Here is a 21,819-nt window from a genome sequence, read left to right as displayed (position 1 = left end):
AATGCAGGTGGTTAAAGAGAAAGCCACATGAAGAATCAGAGTTCATCACAAGTAGCTTTTCCACAAGCTGAAGTATACTTATATATAGAAGGTGCAAAGAGTCATTCACGCAAACGCAAAACACCATCATGGTAACACGTACATAATGCAATAAGCATTCATTAAACAACAGAAGATGTAACATAAAACCCTAATTTACATAACTGATAACAAAAACTATTAAGAAACATGATTATTTAAACAAAATACTTTCAAATGTTGAGTGTCACACAGGGAATTGTGGGAACATCAGTTTACAGATTTTGACTGCAAATTATACATTGATTTTGTCTTTTTTACTTATAAAAATTTTAAAAATTTACAGCATTTTACTGTGAAAATTGCATAAATGTCTGGTTGGAGCTTTTACAGTTTTCCCCTGTATATAATACAGGAACTTACTGTTTACCTATTTACATTTTTTTTTCGTAGTGTTTTTACAATATTTTACCGTTAAAATCACATTCATTTTTTACAGTGTAGTTACTTGTAATTATGCATAATTTACTGTTATTACAGTTGTAAGTACATGTACAGTAGTAACATTTAACTATGGCACTGTAAAATAAAGTGTCAGCAAATTGTCTAATCACATAAAAAAAAAAAAAAATGAATAATTTAATAAAAAAATCACTTATATTTCCATTATGCTCAGCAACTATGAAAACAGACTTACTACTGACTGGTTGTCCTCTTAGTGTTAGTAGTACTATGCTAACATGGTACATTTTATCAGCTCTGAGTCGGAAGATGATATATATGATATATGTGTTCTGAATCTGCAACAGACGTGTTATTAATAATACCCAGAATAATCAATGCCTCGACTCGCTCCGCAGACCTTCATTAGTCAATAAAGGTTAAAAATGAGTGGTGAGATATTTATGTGTCTGTAGAAAAAAAGCCAATGCTCTAATTTATCTATTTTTCTATTATTTATGTTCTTTACTATCTGAAGTGTTATGCATAGTCTTATGCATAGCTTTGTATATTAAAGCTCCCAGCACACATCCTGTCCAAACTCACTCACACTAAGCAGTTCTATATAGAAATCCACTTTTTTTTTGACACTGTAAGAATTCATTCATTAGATCTAAATCAGGATTGCCTCAATTACCTCTAATATTTTCCCACTGATGTCAGACAATTTGTCTTAAAGGAATGCAGACTGGTGTGTTGCTGCTGTTCTTTTTCTTCCATCTATGTTCAAAGTAATTTCACTGGAATGCTATCAATCACAGATCCTGGCACAACTTATAAATTCCTCTTATGTTAAATGAGCACCAACATAATGACTAATATACAGCATCAAATGCACTGATTTTGTATTTCCAGCACTTAAAAAAAATAGATGCTGCAATATTTTATAGTACTGATTATTTTAAGGGCATATTTTGGTTAATGTATGCAAAAAAAAAAAAAAAAAATTATATTGTGCCATATTGTGACTTCAAGTTTTCATCCGTGAAAATGCTCTCATTGTATTCATAACTCATGACAGTACTCATGATGTGACCACTATTTAGTGACAATCGTTTTGCTCAACATTTAGTTTTAAGTGTAGATTTATGTATGCATGTTTTCTATATTGGGTGCTATAGTTGGTCTCTGTTATCTGAATTGTGTATCTTCACCACAAGGGGAGCTGTGCCATCTGTGTCAGTATACTGTGTGTGCGGTGTTTCTATTTTGACAGTAGGCCTGCATGCTATTGCTAGTGATAATGAGAGCAGTGTAAACAACAGGCCAATCAACAACAGCTTTCTCACAGCCAATAGGATGTGCTGTGTTTGCCTGCAGCCAATCAGAGTACAGGAGCTGTTATGACTGTATTTACACCCACAACTAATCATCGACAGAATAAGTGTGATGTGAGAAAGATTTTTTTTCTTCTTTAACATACTCTCTGCCTCCTACTTATTCGCATTGTCTTTCAAACCCAAAATCTGACCATTTTAATTAAATGGATGAGATTATTTTTAAATTAATGTTTAATAAATAATTTATCATTTTATTTGTATTGTATAATGTATAATTATTATGTATTTTATTAAATTGGATTATAATAGTGATTCATACATTTTATAAGTTGTTTTATATATATATATATATATATATAATATATATATATATATATATATATATATATTTTTTTTTTTTTTTTTTTTATGAGTTTTTTTTTTTTTTTAAAGACAAATTTTCAATCATGTTCTGTACAAGTTTGTTTAATATTCGTTGTACTCTGATCAAACAAATATATATATATATTTTTCTCATTTCCTTATTCATATTAGGCTCCTGTAGTGACAGAGAGAGAGAGATAAAACAATCCCAGCATGCTTTTGTCTCGCCACAGTGACATCACAGTCGATAGCGCGAGGCAGCTTGTTTAGCAGCTGACGTCAGGACACAGCGCGCGCGGCCCGACCGCATGCAGCTCAGATTTGCTGAGTACAACTGCACCTGTTTCATTCCAACATGATAATCTGCTAATCCTCACTAGTAGCTACTCTGAAATCAACACTACACATCGACACTACAAATACATCAAATAGGCTTTACATGAAAATTACAAATGATTTAAAAAGATATTAGCTATTAATATAGGGTGAATAGTATAGTATAGTATAGTAGGCTATAGTCTAGCCTATAGGCTTATGACATAGTATAGTATATTAGCCTACACAATGGGCCTACTATATCTTTAAGAAACATAAATAGGCCTAAATGTTCATATGGATTTACAGTCCAAGCGGCAGATGAGATCACATAACCTGATCGCTCTGATTCTGTAATATGAAAGTATTTTCTGCTTCATCCCATTTTTTTTAAAGGTCCCTGGAGGCTTTAGCTCTAATCCTCTCTGCGCATTGGATTAATGCTGTATTGTCTCTGGATTCACAAGTGTCCCCAGGCCACGTCACAATTGCCTCTTTTTCTATTAAACGTGTTAGAGGGACTTGATTCGGATTAAAGGGTTCAGCTTTACACCGGTGAAGTGATATTCGCTTTTAAAATAATTTGCAATCACAAAGAAAAAAAAAAAAAACATTATTCGTTCAACATAACTTATCTAAAGAGATATATGATGAAAAGGGGGGCTTATTTTCTACCCTCCCCCTTTTTTTAACAACATATTATTTGGTGTTGCTTGTATTAATAGATGTTGAGTTGGCGCTTGTGGTCAGACACTTATTATAATTAAAGCCTAAAAAGTAGCATTTATTTATTTAGGCTAACGTAAAATCTTCGTATTGTAGGCTGTAGTAGCCTAAATCATACAAAAGATTTTTCACTTATTTATTTTCAGTCCGTATGTTTTTGCTTTCAAGTCCTGTTGTGCTGTATAATCATAATATAATTGTTTTTTATTAATTTAAAAGTGTTAATATTTTTTTGGAAAGTGAAATGGCGAATCTTATAGCTGGTACAAAAGGAGGCAGAGTGGCTTCGGTTTCTACGAGCGGTCGGGGAGAGCAGTGAAGGAGTGCTGTGGGAATTGAAACCCAAATCCACTTGTAATCTTGCAACAGTATCGGGCATAATTGGCCGAGGAGAGCAGATTAAGATTGATGAGACGTTAAAGTGGCTCTTTGGAGTTCAGGGGATCGATAAATATCCCAATTTCAAGAACCTCTCCTCACATCCAGGACAGACCCGTGGGCTGCTGCAAGGTTGAACTAATAAAAGAGAGGATTGGTCAAAGAGAAAATATAAAATACGCGCGCGCGCGCAAGCACACACTTGGGATTAGATCATAGTCATATGACCGGAGGTCAAAACGTCTGTAAATATTTTAATAATGTTTGTAAGGTCAATTTTACAGGTTTCGTATAATCAAAAGGGAGTCTCAACGACTGATTTGATTAGGAAGCGCATAAATGCGTATCACTCACATATGATTTGTTTTGTCGCAAAATAATGAAGGAAAGTGACTGTGAAATTATTGCTGTTAAGCCATAGAAAAACGCTCACCTCGATTTTTTTTCTTCTTCTTGATACAATGTCATATGGCTAATGCTTCGTTTTGTAAGTCCAATCGTTTAAAATGCTGAAACTATTATCTCCAACAATTTATATGTAGCCTATTTCATTTTCATGCGTATGTTTGTGTAAAATTCTGCACCGTGTTTATCTTCTGATTAGGCTTGATGTATATATTACTAAAACAATTATTTTTGTTGTATTTTGAATAGACTACCATTTTTCCCCCGCACGACATGAATGATGAAGATCGCTAGACTACCACCATGTCTCAAAGTCTACAAAACCAAAATGGCAGGAATGGAAAAATATTGTAAACACATTCTGAGGAGATGTCAAAAATTGTTTAGCGCATGTGTATTGTTGTGTATAACTAGCTACATCAGCTACTAACTTGCATTAGGCCAACGCATCGTTTGTTGATGACTGACTGGCGACACATAATCTGGGTTCATTTCCCCTGTGAAAAATAAAAACATATTTCCGTGTTATAGGCCCTGTTGTTCTGAGCACCCCGGCCCAGCTTATTGCCCCGGTCACTGAAGCTCGTGGGACTCTCTCCATCACTACCACGGAAATATATTTTGAAGTGGACGAAGATGACCCATCCTTCAGACGCATCGATGGCAAAGTAGGTTGAATTTCTATTGTGCATTTGTAAGTGTGTACACAAATACCAAGCAGAATTGCACTCCTAATGACACTGATCAAAATAATCTTAGCACTTTATAAAATTTAATAACGTTAAAAATATATAGGATACATTTTTTTTTTTTTTTCTGAATCGAGGCCCATACCTTGAATGCCCCATGAGGCCACGTGCAAAGACCATTGTTTTTTACCAGTGGTTTTTACTAGACGTTCCTGCTAAAATGTCAGTTAGAGTGATAGTTTATGTTTAATAGCTTATGTAAAATGAACTAAAACCTACGCGTTTAAAACTACATAAATCGCAAATCGGCAATTCTCAGTTTTGTCATGAATAACACGGAATAACATTGAGTGAAGGAAATATAATCTAACAAACTGTTGGTTGAAAAATAAAACAGTGTGAATATTTCTAATTGAAGAGGTGCAATTCAGATATGCAAAACTGTCATGAGAGAATTATTCATTTCTGACCTGTCTGTGCAATCCATATTCAGTTCATCCTTTTCCTTCTCTCAACAGCCACTGTTCACAGGAAGACATTTTCTTATTTTCATGTTTTTTTGTGTGTGTATTCCGCTTATTTATTTTGCAAGAACCCGGCGACATCGTGTAGTTTTCACGTCGAAGATCCAGAGTCTTAAAAATCCCCCCAAAAAATCGTGCCTGAGATTACACTGCAATATTTATGTATCATGAATCATTATTTGGACACAAATATTAATTTGCTTTTATTAAATCTTTAAATAAACTCAGAGACAGATATAAAAAAAAATCAAATCACAAAATGTTATATTCCAGTGTATTTCAAGTGCATTATTTTCAGGTATATTTTTTCATATATATATTCTCAATTTCAGACTTTTATCATGTAAGCAAGGTACAAACAAAAATGGTCGAATATACTTTAAATAAGAATTCAAGTATGCGTATGGAATGTTTAGGAAATAGTACCATCAAAATGTAAACTTTAGAAATTTGCCATTGACAATGGATTAAATCGTTGATGCAGGTCTAAATGTTTTTTTTTTTTTCTTCTTCTTCTTCTTTCTCTCTTCAGAAATAATTCAGGCGAATGTTAAAACAGGTGAAATTATACTTCTATTTACGTGTCACAGAACAACAATCACAACTGCAGACCACCGGATTCACAATCTACAAATGTGTCTATTTACAGTATAAAATGTACAGGTTGTATTCTGTCACGTAGCTTTATTTCGAAAGCTTTTAGGTAAAATGTGTTGTTGGGCAGGGCTCGTAAAAAGAAAAGAAAGAAAGAAACAGTAATACTGACAGGTAACTATATTCATTTTGATTGTTGATACAATGTGCTCCCTCCTTATGACAAATTCGTGTCACGTGAAGTATTTTTAAACGGAGCTCTCTAAAATATTTTTACAACAAAAACAACGTGGATTGATTTCAACAGTGACCATTTTGTGGAAGAGTTCCTGATTAGCGTCTAGGCCTCAGAACTTTGATCAGTCAGGCCTCCTATTCATAAACATGCCGTTTATTTTTTTTTACCTCAGAGTTTCTCCAGGCTTTTAGGGTTGGTTAGAATTTCTCTAGCCAGTCGCCAAGTCTGTTTGGCAGCGTTTTCAAGGGCCGAATGTGGCTTCCCTTGGAAAAGGTCTAGGTTTGGCAGAAAATAATGGGGGCATCTCCTGCACTGCAAGCACGAAATGAGCTGCAATAAAATCCCGTTCAGTCGATCCCCGAGGCAGTTCTCGTCCCAGTCCGACTCGCGCGGGTGTTTTTCGCACTCGTAAGACACAAGAGTTTTCATGTGGTAGTTGTTGAGAGGCTGTCCGGGTAGTTCAAGGTGACGGTCGCGCAGCGTCTTGAGCAGGGACAGGCATTTCTTCCTGCACCCTCCCAGGAGCAGTCGGTTCTCTGCTTCGGCGAACTGCAACACCCAGGCGTCACTCTCCGCCGAGCTCTGCTTCCCGTTTAACGAGTAACACTCCTTCGATAAGAGATTGAAACCCTCGGCTTTGACTTCTGCCACCCTGTTCGGACCAGGCCACGGGATGTGCGGCAGCGGCCAGTGGGCAGCGCTGCGCGGCCATATGCCGGTGCACTTGAACGCGGGGGTGATCTGAACCACATATCTGTCTCTGATGCGTAATTTCACCTCGCTGGTGTCCGCGACCATTTTAACTACGTCCCTATAGCTGCACTTATCCACCGCCTGCGCCACGAGCGTCTGGAACCTGGAGCGGATCTTGCGGGCGGACAGGTATCCCGAAGCCGTGATGAACTCGACCCAGAGGGACATGCTTCTCTTCCGCCCGTCGCTTAGCTTGAGCACGGCGCAGCCCGGCAGAGAGCCGTCGTCCACGAAGTTGAAGACTCCCATTTGGTTCAGATAGAGGACCACCTCGAATTCAGTAGGGGAGATGACCTCGAGCCCCTCGAAGCGGTTATCCATTTCGTTTAAGGAGCTGATAAAGCGGGGCTCCTGGACCTCCACCTCCTTCAGGACATCCGAGACCACCTTGCACACCTCCCGGATGGTCTTGGAGATGGCCGCTTTCCGAGACTGGCATTTCTCGTTGTAGTATTTATTGAGATGATACACCAGCTTGGCCTGGGCGGCGATCATATTTGGACAGAGATCCGGGTTGTACACCGGAGTCTCGCAGTAACCCGAGGGATCCAACGCGGCTGTTTGTACAGGAGCCAATTTTAGAGAAGAAAGTGGACAATTTAGAAGAAAAAAATGGGATTTTGAAATAAAAAAATACCTTTTTTTATTTGTGCGTGGAGCACATGCACAAAGTCGGGCAGTTAAATCATCAGCTTCTGTTTTCAATTGTGACCAAAAAAAAAGAAAAAAAGTCAAACCCCTTGGTCTAATTCAGCAATTAAAAGTCCATACGCACGGATCAGTAGTTCAGCAAACCTCTTGTATCCACTTGCGGTGTCTTTTCTCTGTTTGTAATAGGGATTGGAAAGTGCAGGGTGCTCTTAAGTGTGTGTCCTAGCGTTGTTGGTTTGTTTAAGACTCCGAACTCACTCCTGTGAAATTATAAAGGGAGGGTTTGAGAGGAGCTCGTCCAATCACTGCCCGAGTCGTCACTGCCTTCAGTTTATTGACGACAAATTAATCCTCCGCTTTTATACACGACCGAATCGACTGGTGGAAACACACCTACACTTTGGAGAGAGAAGATACAGGTTTATTCGCGATATATACGGGCTTTTTCTGCTCTTCTTATTAGATACAGACTATGTCTGTTATTATTAGGCTATTATTTTTTTTTAGCAAGGCTTTTTTTTTTCTATTAGAAATCCTGTAATTTCACGCATCTGTGAATAGAATATTTAGGCTGTATCACTCGGTAATTTTAAGTTTCCATTTTCATTATCTATATTACAATTTGTCGAAAATACTGATGTTTTTTTATTTATTTATTTTTTATTTTTTTTCTCTGTAGAGAGGCGTGTAGTTTGACATGCATAAAGTTTTTCGTTGATCTAAATTCGATTTTTCTTTTGGCGTTGCTGTATTTTTTTACATGCTATTTTCAGTGTTTAAATGACTATATTGGTAGCCTACATTGCGTTATATTTATATATCTCCTTATAGTGCATGATATTTAAAATTATCTTCGAATAATATACAGTAATATTCTTTTAAATATTTTGCAATGTAATTATGGTAATGTCTATAGGCCTAATGGTTAACTTTTACCGAACGCCGAATCTTTTGTTTCATTTTAAACATTTAAAACATTAATCCGTGTTATTTATTTTCCTTTAAGACAGCAAATAGACTTTAGGTACATTTAGCTTAGTCGCGTCGTCGCCTTACTTGCTTAGTGTAAAATATAAAAACGATTAGGTTTAGTTTTTGTGAAGTTCATTGTAGATGTCATGAAGATGAAGGCCTTTATAAGGGTTTGAGTAATGTTTCGTTAATGTATTTTCACTAACATATTTAATATTTTGTCGCATTTTTGTATAATTACAGTTATTTTAATTTTAGGTAATTGATTTTATAAAGTATTGTTTAAAGTTTTATTTTTGCATATGATTTAATGGTGTAGCAAATGCTATAAAAGGAAAAGCGTCTTTTTAATCTTATTTAATGCGTCTTAATATTTTTAAATGAAAACTAGTTTTTAATTTCTTCCATTGACAGAATCCTGATCTGAACGTCTTTTTTATTATTGTTTCAAATTAACTTATATCGTATAGCCTACATTTTTCTGATCTCGTTCAGTCACTAAATCAGTTGTCACGGTTCATTTTAATTAATTTTTTGGAGCGTTATTTAAAATCTCAAGCTTTAAAACTTGCCCGTATTTTCTTCTTTTAACCTTGTATGCCCATGTTTTGTCTCGGCAGATTAAACGTTCAACAATTTAATTGTACAAACGTCAGGAAATGTTTTAACGATATGAGATAAACTTTTATATCTTGGTTGCCTGTGATTTAAGTTGTGTAATATTGCACTAAGCACTTTTATATCGCGATATTATATCTGAAATAGAACGGAAAACAACGAGAACATGGCAAGATTCCTCGTGCCCTTTACAAACCCAAACATAACGCGGATGATTATGAGTAAAAAGGCTTCTCTTCTTTTTAAAATTAGGATACACGTTTGAACGTAGCTATTTTTGAATAAATATAGACTGTTATGTGATGCATGTTCTAGATATATCTATATGCCTGTCTGTTTCATTATAGGTCACTACTGAGGCATCATCACGGTCGGTTGGCTCCAGCCCTCACTGTAGTCTGCTTGGCACCTTCTGCCTGCATGATTTTGCCAACCATAATTAATAGAGCTCTGCGGTTTGCAGGCAGAGATCACACTTATCAGAGTTCTCCTTTGCCTCTGTCAGGAAATGAAAGCAAGGCAAATGCTGTTTGGGCCTCTGGAAGGGATGTGACACTTTTTTATTTATTTATTTATTTATTTATTTATTTAAGAAGCATGCATCAGACTTTATCTTTATCATTCAGTTTATCTGATATATTAATTTCATTCTGGATTACTGTACATGCATTAGGTTACATTAAAAAAAAAAATAGCGTCGTTTGACAAATTGGAGGATTGGAAAATACTCTTTTACTCACACTTTGTTACTCAGAATTTTTTTGATGCTCTCTGTTTAACCCTGCTTTCCACCTCAACCACCTCTCTCTCTCTCATGCACACACATTACATAGAAGGCACCCAACCATATCAGATCAGACGCTCTCCCTCCCTTCACTGGTTGTGTTCAGCACTGCTTTTGTATGTCTGAATCAGTTGCTTGTCTATTGTTTAGCAGTGAGTTACAGTAAACAGCAATACAGTGTTATAGTATCAGGCATAATTTCATCTCGGATTAGCTCATGTTAATCCGTTAACACTGTTTAGTCCTCGGCTCTCACACTTCATACAGGAAATTAGCCTATTTCAAACACATACTAATACATAAAACATACTTTATGGAACAGAACTTAAATGGTTGTTTATCAGTTTAATGATACCGCAACACAGAAACATCAGGAAATGTTAGATTTTATAAACACACTTTATAATTAACAAGAGCTATTCAGTTCGTTTGGAAAGTTTTATGCCGCATCTTAAATCATTTCAATGCAAAACCGTTTAATACCATATACTTGACTCAAGCGCTCTGTTTAGTGTGACCTGAAGGCACTACAAAACCCCCTTGACCTCAAACCCCCTCTCTTCTCACGCACACTGCGTCTCCGCAACATTGCAATCTGTGTGTCTTTGTGACCATAACGCACTATCCACAGGCTTTGCTGTGATATATGAGGGTGTGACAACAGTACGGGTGCTATCTCTGACCCAGCGAATAGGATGCCGGATTGTGTAAATCAATACAATGACTCCGGCTTCCGCCCCTTTTTGGACGAGCATATGACCCAGGAAACGTTTAGCTCGTTGAAGGCCTCTTTGTTCTGGAGTTTCCTCAGCAATGATCTCTTCATTTTTCTTTCTCCCTTCCGTCTTTTTCCGAAGAGCGATTCTCCTGTCAGAACGGTCAGACGTGCTGATAAAGGCCCTTGTCAAACACATGTACAGTACCATGTTTAACTGTCACAGAATAGGATTGCTTTTAAACAAATTGATGATTTAGATTAAGGTCTTGCAGGTTTTTAGTCACCATCTTTCAATTTAAATTTTTAAAACTGCTAGAATGGAAAGTTTGTGTGGTTTTTGAATATGAATAAATGGGTGTTGTAATGGATTATAACAGTATTATGTTTTTTTGTTTTGTTTTGTTTTTTTTAAAGGCAAATGTAAGTAATTTAACCTTTGGTTAATTGATTGAAATTACTCTGATAAATATTTTATTTTTTAATGTAATATTTTTTTTTTTCATTTTATATTTTATTATTGTTATTGGTTTTTATTTTAGATTTAATGTGACAATTATTACATGTTTTCCTGTTTATTTGATTTGCTTCTCTTGTTGTGTGTAAGAAAAAAGGATATATGCATATCATGCGGTGTATTTAATTAGAATCCCGCATTAATAATCCAGCATATTAATGTAAAAGAACAACATCACGGGACAACATTAGATAGCACTTCTTATGTGTCTAGAACATTGTATGTCAATATTAATAGTACCAGGAGAGTTATTCGCAGATTTGAATATATCAAGAGCTTAAGAGAGTCTTAATTGAAGTTAATAGTCACTTCTTCACACTGATATTAATAATCCTATTATTAAGTGACAAAAGGAGGTCAGCTCAGCTTTATTTCATCATCATTCATGGACAGTTCTTTACACTGATCCCATCATCATTTTGCGACAGCGGAAAAGGAAGAAAAAAAAAAGAATATCAAAAATGGATCTGAGCCAAAAGGCGTCGATAGGTCAAAGCACAGATTATTGAGTGCACTTAATGGAGTGGAGAAGTCAAATATAAATCATATTAAAGGCCCCGCCATTTAAGACAAGCAATATTAGCGTGGAGCTCGGCGCTGGTGGGGATTGCATTATACAAGATGGACACTTATTATGACATATCCTTTTCAGCTTCCTGCAAATGGATATCAAAATTGTCATTGAGTTTTCTTCCGAAGCGAATTCGGTTATTCCAGGCAATATGGCCACACTGCAGGGCTTCCAGTTAATTTTCTCTTGCCTATCGGCTGTCAGCCCCCTACCTCTCATGCTTTGAATTCTCTCCCTCCATTTGTTTTATTTTCCATGCTGTATTAGAAGCCTCCTCCCAGGGGGAGTTTGGGAGAAGGACAAAATCCACTCTGTAAAATGTGGAGTTTTTTTGGTATAGCGGACTAGATAGGCTAAACCTAAACATTAACCCCCAAATGTAAGGGAGAGAGAGGAACATTGGAAAATTAATCACTTTTTTTTTTTTTTTTTTTTGAGCTTTGCCATCACCCCCCAGCAGCAATATGCGTTGTTGCTTGTCAGCTTCTCTGATTAATGGCGTGAATTTATTTGCATAGATTTAGCATTGATTTCATTAGTTTATTCAAAAAAGGACCTTTTTATTTAAATGTCCCTTAATCTGAAATCTTACACGTTTTGAGGATATTTTGAGGGGTGTTCACTTACAAGCTTGTGAGATCTTGTGCATGCCATACATGTGGTGGCTATTAAAGAGATTTCATCCAAAAAATGAAAATTATGTCATTTACTCACCCTAATATCTTTCAAAACCTGTATGAGTTTATGTGGGAAACAAAAAAAGATATATATTTTTTTTATTTTCTTTTTTTTCTTTTTTTCCCCCTCAATACAATGAAAGTTAATGGGTTGCCATGTTGTTTTAAACCCCATTGACTTTCATTGTATGGACAAAAACCAAAAAATCATACAGGTTTGGAACAACATAATTTAAATGAGTAAATGATGACAGAATTTTCATTTTTGGATGAACTCTTTCGTTTTGTATAGTTCACTCAAAAATGAAAATTCTGTCATTAATTACTCACCCTCAAGTTGTTCTACACCCATAAGTCTTTCATTCATCTTCGGAACACAAATGAAGATCTTTTTGATGAAATTTGAGAGATTTCTGTCCCTCCATAGACAGCTGTGCAACTACCACTTTGCAGCTTCAAAAAGTTCAAAAAAAGATCGTAAAACTAATCCATATGAATTGATCACTTTATATGATGAACAAATTGAGTTTAGGCTTTTATTCACATATAAATATTAAGCAACTCGCACATCAGTTGTGGTAAATCTAAGCTCAAGCATGTTTGCTTGATGCGTGCGAGAACCAATGAGGTTCATTCTCGTGTGTTATGCAGCACATTTGAGCTTCAGCAAGAGGTTTGTTCTCACGAATCAAGCAGGTTCAGTTGAGCTTCTGTATATGTTCACTGATCAATGTTTATATGTGAATAAAAGCCTAAATTTAATCTGTTTGTCATATAAAGCGATCGAGTCTCTTCAGAAAATCTGGACTAAACCACTCAATTCATATGGATTAGTTTTATGATCTCTTTATGAACTTTTTGAATCATCAAAGTGGTAGTTGCATAGCTGTCAATGGAGGACTCGGAGAGCTCTCAGATGTCATCAAAAATATCTTCATTTGTGTTTCAAATATGAACAAAAGTCTTACGGGTTTGGAATGACATGAGGGTGAGTAATTAATGACATAATTTTCATTTTTGGGTGAACAAACCCTTTAACTGTTTTAACTTTTGCAAGTTTCCTGTGAAGCATCCATTTCATTTTGTATTCAGTAAGCAGACCCATTTGTTTTCATCTGTTTGTTTTCAAGTGGCGTACACAAACCCCAAGCTCGGTAAAACACCTTTAACAAGCGGCCGTCAAAAGACACCAACCTCTTCAGCTCCCTGTGATTAATCTTAATGTCTTGGAGACATCCCATGTTTAGAGGTTGAGTCCGTAATCATTCGCTCACTGACCCGATGATACTCAACCAGAACATCCTCTCAACAGCCCTGGTGAGGACAATGCCTTGATGCATTTCAAATTAATTATACCGCCCTATTCTGAGAAGCACGTGTGCTCAACAGCCGGTTCTGGAGGGCGAAAACAAAGAGAAAGAAAAAGAGAGAAAAAGAGAGAAAAAGACTGCATTTTTTCCCCCCAGGTTGGGGGGCTCGGGTAATGAAATGCTGGTGGTTGAAGCCCATGATGAAATTAGGCCATGTAACCCAAATAAGGGATGAAGGCTTCATAATTGCCAGTCCTTGAGATCTGAGGTGCTGGGTGCCAACTGTCAGAGCTGGGCTAATGATGACAAATGTCTCTCTATGCAGATTGCAAAAGGGAGGAGAAAAGGTAGAAGGGGGGAAGAAGCCGCCGCCGCAGGAGAGCGAGAATAAGCCGAAAGAAAGTGAGCAAACTGCAAAGTAAGACAGGTGCTTTCTAGCGAAACATCTCATGAAGCGGTAAAGACTAGATAGAGCCTTCAAGAGGGGGAGGTTATGGTTTTTTTAATGCTTTAAAGTATAAGAACAGTCAAATCCATTAGATAAATCAGTGCGGAAGTTGGTACGACACACATTTAAATTACATTTTTAATCTTTCAACAATAGCATTTTAATGCATGCGTGACCTAAACTAGTATTTAATATAGAGTTGCGGCCAAAACAAAATGCTAAAAATACCCAAATCGTTTGTAATCCTGCAACTCTCTGCTTCAATTTTATTGCTCCTAAATCGCTGTCACAAAGAAACTCATAAATTTGTCTGCACTTATAGGTTAGCCATTGAAAAAGCAAGAACCTATAGTGATGCAGTGAGGTCCAGCTTTCCCCAATTTGTTGCATGAATGGCTTTTTGAAAAGGTTCCCACTTGCTACAAAGGAAGCCCCCTTTTTTGTTTGCCCTCTCCCCATCTGTGTCATCTGTTGTGAGGGGGGCGGTTTCTGTTCGAGGGAGGGGGCGGGGCCGAGGGGGGCTCCCTGGTGACCGGGGCCAGTTGTTTTATGGACTCGACGTAGCGGCGCAGGCAGTTCATAAGTTGCCAGTTCCTTTGTGTAAGACGACAGGCTGACACGTGGGAGGCGACACGGCCATATTGACGTATATCATTTCCATTAATAATGTGGATGAGCCCCCGCCTCGTTTCCGCCTGCTGACTTATATGGAGAATCCCTCCACAATGACACTTAATTGACAATGTAAAATGAAGAACGGACTGGCTGGGCCTGATTTTGATGTTCTTTTATGGAGATGAGGTTTAAGACTTACCAAATTTATGTAAAATTAGGCCAAAGTAGTCAAAGTTGTAATAAAAGTTATCCTATCTTTAATACTATTAAAAAAATACTAATATATATATATATATATATATATATATATATATATATATATATATATATATATATATATATATATATATATAGACTATAACTCTACAAATCTCTCTGGGAACAGAAGCAAGACTCTGTTTTCCATAATGCTGCGACATATGGAGCTAGTGGCTGGTGTTTTATATTACACGCTCATTAACACCACATGAGCTGTTTTGTGACGCTGACACGTTGCCTCAGTGAAGGTTAAAATGATTGATATCCTTACCTCTGCTTTATGTGAAAGTCTGATTTTAGGGCCAAAGGAATTAGGCAGCTCATTTTATGGTCTGTGGTGCTTTTAAGAACAGGCAATGACAAAATAACTGACCAATTAATCGCTTAGCCTGTTTTAAACAAAGCTAGCATCCAATATTTACATTTTTGCCCTAGCCTAGATTTAAAGGGGCAGATTTGTTGTTTAATCCTCAGAGGATAACTTTAGTATATTTCTAGTATTTAAGTTTACATGTTGATTGCTAAACTTTACAAACATTCTAGCATTTGTATATGTTGCTAATGCTATTTAGCGTTTTTCATTCTGAATTAATGTGTCACTTAAAGATCACTGACTCAAAGGCTTAATACATGTATTGGCCTCCTGTTCTTTTGTTTTGTTGTATTATTTGGGTTCCAGCTTGTGGCGGCTCTCGACCGGCCTCATTAATGTAGTGGTTGAGGTAGCTGGCTTCCATAATCAGAATTCATAGGTGTGTTTCAGCTCCTGCTGAAACTCCAGGAAAGGGCAGAGGGAAGAGCTGACATGCCGCTTCCTGCCTTGAGGGCTCTCACTGCGCTCTGGAACAGCCCTCAGGCTAAAAGAGCCATCCTGATGACCACGTGCTCTCCTACGATAAAACATTCAGCAGCCTAGGCTTTTTATATTCATATTATTATTTTTTTAAATAGATCAATTTAAGTAAAAATGACAAATATCTGTTTAAATTGCCTTATTGCTTTTAAAAACATTTGCAATTGACAATGATAAGACACCAAAGTTAAATTAACAGTAACATTTAATTACAATAATAATTATTGTTGTCTTTTATTATATTTTCCACTTTCTTAATAGGTCATTTTCATTGCCATTAAAGTGAAATAACTGAACATAAACATACAAGCTTGATAAAAATACTTATTTTAGAAGAAAATTTCAGATGGCACTATATATATATATATATATATATATATATATATATATATATATATATATATATATATATATATATATATATATATATATATATATATATATATATATATATATATATATATACAGCCATTAATCCAGTCTTCAGTGCTTGAGAAATCTTTCTAATATGCTGATTTGGCAAGAATCATTTCTTATTATTATCAATGTTGAAAACTGATTAGTAATTGGTAGAAACCGTGATTCCAGGGTTCTTCGATGAATATGAAGTTCAAAAGAACAATATTTGTTTGAAATACAAATCTTTTGTAACATTATGAATGTCTTTACTGATCAGTTGATTGCATCCTTGCTGAAAAAAAAAAAAAAAAAAAAAAAAATCTTATTGACCCCAAACATTTGAAAGGTCTCTGTGTGTGTGTATTTATATACTCTGACGTCTGCACTACACTATGCTGAAATTCAAGCGATTTTATTATTGTGTCAAATTGTCTGTTGGCGGAGCTGAGTGCGCGCAAAAACAGGCGGAGGTGTTGACACCATCTGACGAACGAGGATTAGCCGTTTACAGAAGCTGTAATATGATAGGTCAAGGCATGGATGCGCTTCCTCTATGACTTCAGCTTGGCGTAATGAATGATTGACAGGAGAAGGAGAAGCTGCCAGTCGGCGGCAGAGGTGCAGGCTTGATGGCTGCCGCAGAGCTCTGTGGATCCCTTGATCACGGTGGGCTGCTCCCCTTTCATCCGTGCCCACAACTCTGCCAGGAAAAGCAGCTTTTCCTTCCCCCTCCTCTCTTTTTCATTTTTTTTATTCCCCCTAATTTACACATTTAAGACATTTTTATTTTCTTATTTGCAATTCTCTTTTTATTTAATACTTTTTAGCTAGTGAAACTTCACTCCCACTTTCTCTCTGCCTCCCCTTCCTCCCTCCCTCTCACTCTCTCTGAGTCTGTTTCTTTCTTCTCGGTTTGCCTTTGGGCGATGAACTAATTTCAGGCTCCATAATTGCAGCGTGTTGTACACCTGCCTGCTATTAATTCTCCCCCGTCATTCACTCTCTCCTTCTTAATGAGATATTATTGTAATTATTGTTATTATGGTGTTTGGCGTAATTAACGTGATTGATGTTGGTGCTAGGGGAGGGTTTATTTTGGCATTTGAATAGATGAGGGGATACTCCTCGATCACACAGGACGCAACCAAGGTGTGATCGCTCATTCCTCTAGTCTGGATCCAGCAAAGTTGAAGAGTTATATTCAGGACAGTTCTTTCTAAAATGCCACTCAAAGTTTGAACCGAACTTCTGGTGTGAATGGTGCACCGCATGTTGCTGTTTTAAGACTTGACTGGTAAAAGGCCACACAATGGCCAGTGTGGAGCTTTGTTTGGATACGTCACTTAGACCCTATGAAATTCAAATTTCCCCATCCTTCGAACAGAGGGCTAAGGCTTTTGCCCGGTCCGATTTTAGTCAACCTGTTGTGGTTGGGGGAACAAAAAAGTTCTCAGTCCATTTGATCCCAATCCAATTGTTTTGGTATTTTGTGGCTGATAGGAATACAAAAGGATAAAAGGCAGAAGGCCTAGAATCTTTCCTTCCAAGCACTGGCAATCCAATTAGAGGTTTGATAAGGACCATATTATGGAGGCTTCATGCTAGAGGTTTTTGTAGTATTGTGGGTGTTTACATACATCCCCCAAAAGTGAGTTCAAGTCTGATAAAACTTCACTTTGGAGGCATTCAGAAACATCCTTAATTGGAAAAATATGTAATAAAGAAAATACTGATTTTATTATTGTTATTATTATTATGTAATAACTAGGTACTAACCCTCACTCTAAAAAGTAATACAGGGTACCTGTTACCACAACTTAAATAAATGCATGGTTGCAAGTTAAAAATTCTAATTTATTGTTTTAATTCAAACTTTTAAGTTGCAAACTGTTGACATAATAATGTTGATCATTAAATCATCTTAATATGGTCTGTACACTCTAAAAAATGCTGGTTTAAAAACAACCCAAGTTGGGTTGAAAATGGACACACCCAGGAATTGGGTTGTTTTAACCCAGTGGTAGGGTTAAATGTTTGCCCAACCTGCTGGGTAGTTTTATTTAACTCAACTATTGTTTAAAAATTACTCTATTGCTTCATTAAAATTAACCCAAAGTATGTTGGAAATGAACATTTATTAATGTTCAATGAATAATTATTAAACAATAAACATTTATTAAATTGCTTATTAATACATTTATATGAATAAACTATTAAACTATTAAATTTATATTAATAAACTATTAAAGCTTATTAATAAACATTCACTTTTTGTCTATTATTGTTGCCTCTAATTGCATCTGGTTTTTAATTTCCCAACTATTTTGGGTTCATTTTAAGCTAGCCATATAGCAATTTTTAAACAATAGTTGGTTTAAATAAAACTATTTAAGTTCTTTTAATGTAAAATACAATCTGATGACGTGTAAATGTGTTTCATTGTTTTTAGTTGTATGAACACTTCTTTTAATTTAGACGAACTTAAGTTAAGTGAAACTGGGCTGGGATTTATATTTCCCATCATGCTTTGCCCATGATACTTGAAAGGGAGAGTAAATGCTAAAATTGAGTGTTATATAATGTTTTTTTGCACAAGATTAAGGGAGATTTAGCAGTAATTAGTGTTTTGTTATGCTAATTTAGAAGAGTTAATGTGTTAATGTGGGTTTTTGGAGATTTACCATCATGGTGACAAGTGGTGCTTGGTAAGTTAGTTACTTAGAAATGCGTTTTATTGTGTCCAAAAGCGTCTTCACCTTACTTAAAACATTATGTTGGATCAACTTAAATAGTTGCATTCATGTTGCCAATTATTAAGTTCATGTTACTTAGAAATGTGTTTTATTGTGGCAAAAAAACGTCTTCACCTTACTTAAAACATTATGTTGGATCAACTCAGAATATTGCTTAGAATTAATGTAATTCTCCCAATTGGCTGAAGTTAAAAAAACATGTTTTTTTTTTTTTGTTTGTTTGTTTGTTTGTTTTTTTTTGAACAAATGTATTATTTTTTTTAGAGTGTGGTTTCAGGGCTACAACTCTGGTTGTTGGTTGTCAACTTAAACATTTGCTTTTGCTACATATTAGGTTCCTCTAATCTAATCTTAAATTAAAAAATGTTGTCTTTAGGGGTAAGGACAAGATTAGTCCATAGTAATGTATTAATGTTGTGTATATATGAGTCGTACATGTCCCTGAAATTATAATTTTCCTTGTATAAAAAGGCAATTTGCTGCTAGAAGTTTGAGTGCAAAAGCTAGGCAGCACTACAGCTATGTTGTTTGTATGGATGTTTTGAAAGGGCTATGGTCAATGCAATTTTTCTGGACAGGTGTTAGATACAGTACCTGCTGTTTTAATAGGCAGAATCCCCTTGAGGTCTCATTATAACCTATAGTCTCGGGCAAAAAAACTACCAATATCTCTCTTATATTCCACTATAGTAGATGTCCTTGCTTCATATTTATATAACATTTAGTTGAAACCCAAGTCTGCATTCCATATGTCCTGAAGTTTAGATACCCAAGACCTTAGGATTTAATGAACAACATATTTCAGGTTGCCTGGAGTTGCAGGGACCCTGTTCTTGACATTGCATGTGAGCTCCGGGGCTCAAGAATTGCGGGGGCTTTTCCCAAGTCGAGGATCTTTGAGTGGGTGACAGCCATTTAACGCCACACGACCTGCGTCTCAAGAGCCACCGTCAGGGCCCTCTCCAATCCTGTTAAGCACAATTACTATTCATGCTCTTTCCATGCTGCTTTGAACTGCTCTAGCCCCATGTCCCCTGCAGAGTTAGTGGACAAGAAAAACAAATTTTACCATACACAGTTAAAAACACACTTAATTGTTATTTTGAAACCTCTTATAGGTTGATAGTGGCTTATAGTTTGAGCTCCAGTGAGGATGTGAATAATAAACGGTCTAACTGGCAATAAATAAACACACAAACCAGAATTTTCATATACATTTTTAAGCTTTGCAGAGGCTTTTTGTAAACACATTTTGTCAATTTATAAATCTTGACATCATGAGTTCTGTGGTAGTCTTTTTTTTTCTTTTAAATATTTCTGTCATCATGTTTCCTCCCCAATAACTCCAGTCTTTCTCCTCTCAGAGTCTATTGAACGCCCCAGTGCATTCAATTGTGTTCAAAGAGAGAGCTGAAGAAAGGACGGAGCATAATGCTTAATAGGTGCTTTAGTAATTCTGAAGTTTTCATAGCTTAATCTGTTCTGAAAAGCTCGGCAGAGAGAATAAGGCCCTGCAAATGGCCCTCAGAGTTAATTTGATGTGACTTCTGTACAATAAGGCCGGCAGAATGCTAGAAGCCCATTCTGCTGCGTTACCTTTTCTTCCACCCTCCTTGGACCCTTGGAAACCATTGCCTAAATGTTTCATAAGACTGCCTGTGTAAGCCACTCAAGTATTCTATTCCTACAATGCCTACTTTAAGACTATTATTACACTGCGCTTGAGCCAGAGGAGAGGATACAAATAGCAAAGCTTCAGTTTCTCTTTGTTGCAAGTCTGGGATTGGTTTAGCACAATCGGGAGAGTCGTTGTGTTCTAAACACACTCATTGTACGCCTCATTTCTCCCCTTTTGCCTTTGTTAAAGTCTCAGCTTCCATTTTTGTTGATAGCAGAGGCCCAGACACAGTGTGTGCTTACTTTGGCGATTGCATATGAATAGATAGCAGGCCCAGTGGATACTGTGAGAATGCATTACTTTGAGACTTTGATTGCCAATAAGAATTTCACCATCTGATGACTACTAAAAAATTATTATTATTATTATTATTATTATTTAAAAAAAAAAAAGTTATTTATGTACCTCTACTGACGACAATTGTAAAAATAATGATCCTTCTCAAGTAGGTTTCTCTGAATACTTTCTCCTTGTTTGGGAAAACTGTCCCGTCAATCTTGCCGCAACAAACTGGTTGGGATTCTCAAACAAACGCAGCAATGTTTTCATAGCATAGATCTAAAATGAGTTTAAAGGGTTAATTCACCCAAAAATGAAGACATGAATACCCACCCTCATGTCGTTCCACACCCGTAAGACCTTCATTCGTCTTCGGAACACAAATTAAGATATTTTTCATAAAATATGATGGCTCAGTGAGGCCTGCATTGACAGCAAGATAACACTTTCAATGCCCAGATTGTACTCATACATCTTCTGATGCCACTGGACACATCCTCAGTGATGTTCCTGGAATCATCGGGTGTTTTGGGTCTTACAACATCATACACCCTGCTCCAGGTGACCCAGCTGGGGCTGATCAGACCCCAGCTTGTGTCCAGCTGGCTAGCTACTTAGTACACCATGGCTCTCCTCTTTTGAGCCATAACCACCTTGAAGCCTTCTCTGCTGCTTCAGTGCTGCTGCGGATAGCTGCCCTCTTGCTCAGTCCCTCAATCCCCAGCTCTCTGTAGGCTCTAGCTAAGGAACGTGCTGCAAATCCCCTACATCCAACCTCCACTGGGATACACCTTGCTCTCCGTCCTGCCTGCTTGCAGTCACTGACCAGTCCTGCATACTTGGAAAGATTCCTCTCAAAGGCCTCTTCCAAGCGATCCTCCCATGGGACTGTCAGTTCCAGCAGCACAACTTGTTTAGTGGATTCTGACACTAGGAC

At 36.7% G+C, this 21,819-nt stretch overlaps 2 protein-coding genes across 2 annotated transcripts in view; one reads left to right on the top strand and one right to left on the bottom strand.

Moving 5' to 3' along the window:
- nbeab (neurobeachin b) overlaps nt 1-21,819 on the top strand; it is a 377,709-nt gene that overhangs the window by 264,572 nt on the left and 91,318 nt on the right. Inside the window, exon 39 of the mRNA XM_067364674.1 lies at nt 4,518-4,654. Within this exon, the coding sequence (XP_067220775.1) occupies nt 4,518-4,654 (137 nt within the window). The remainder of the gene's footprint in view (nt 1-4,517; nt 4,655-21,819) is intronic.
- On the bottom strand, nt 5,605-7,656 carry mab21l1 (mab-21-like 1). The gene has a single exon (XM_067364673.1). It carries the CDS (start codon nt 7,277-7,279, stop codon nt 6,200-6,202), a length of 1,080 nt encoding a protein of 359 aa, XP_067220774.1. The 5' UTR covers nt 7,280-7,656; the 3' UTR covers nt 5,605-6,199.

Source organism: Chanodichthys erythropterus, chromosome 17 (assembly GCF_024489055.1).
Source record: "Chanodichthys erythropterus isolate Z2021 chromosome 17, ASM2448905v1, whole genome shotgun sequence".
Taxonomy (NCBI): domain Eukaryota; kingdom Metazoa; phylum Chordata; class Actinopteri; order Cypriniformes; family Xenocyprididae; genus Chanodichthys; species Chanodichthys erythropterus.
This window is presented reverse-complemented; position numbering and strand designations above follow the sequence as displayed.

Excerpts from the sequence above, each read along its gene's own strand:
- mab21l1 (XM_067364673.1), bottom strand. The coding sequence starts at position 7,279 with ATGATCGCCGCCCAGGCCAAGCTGGTGTATCATCTCAATAAATACTAC.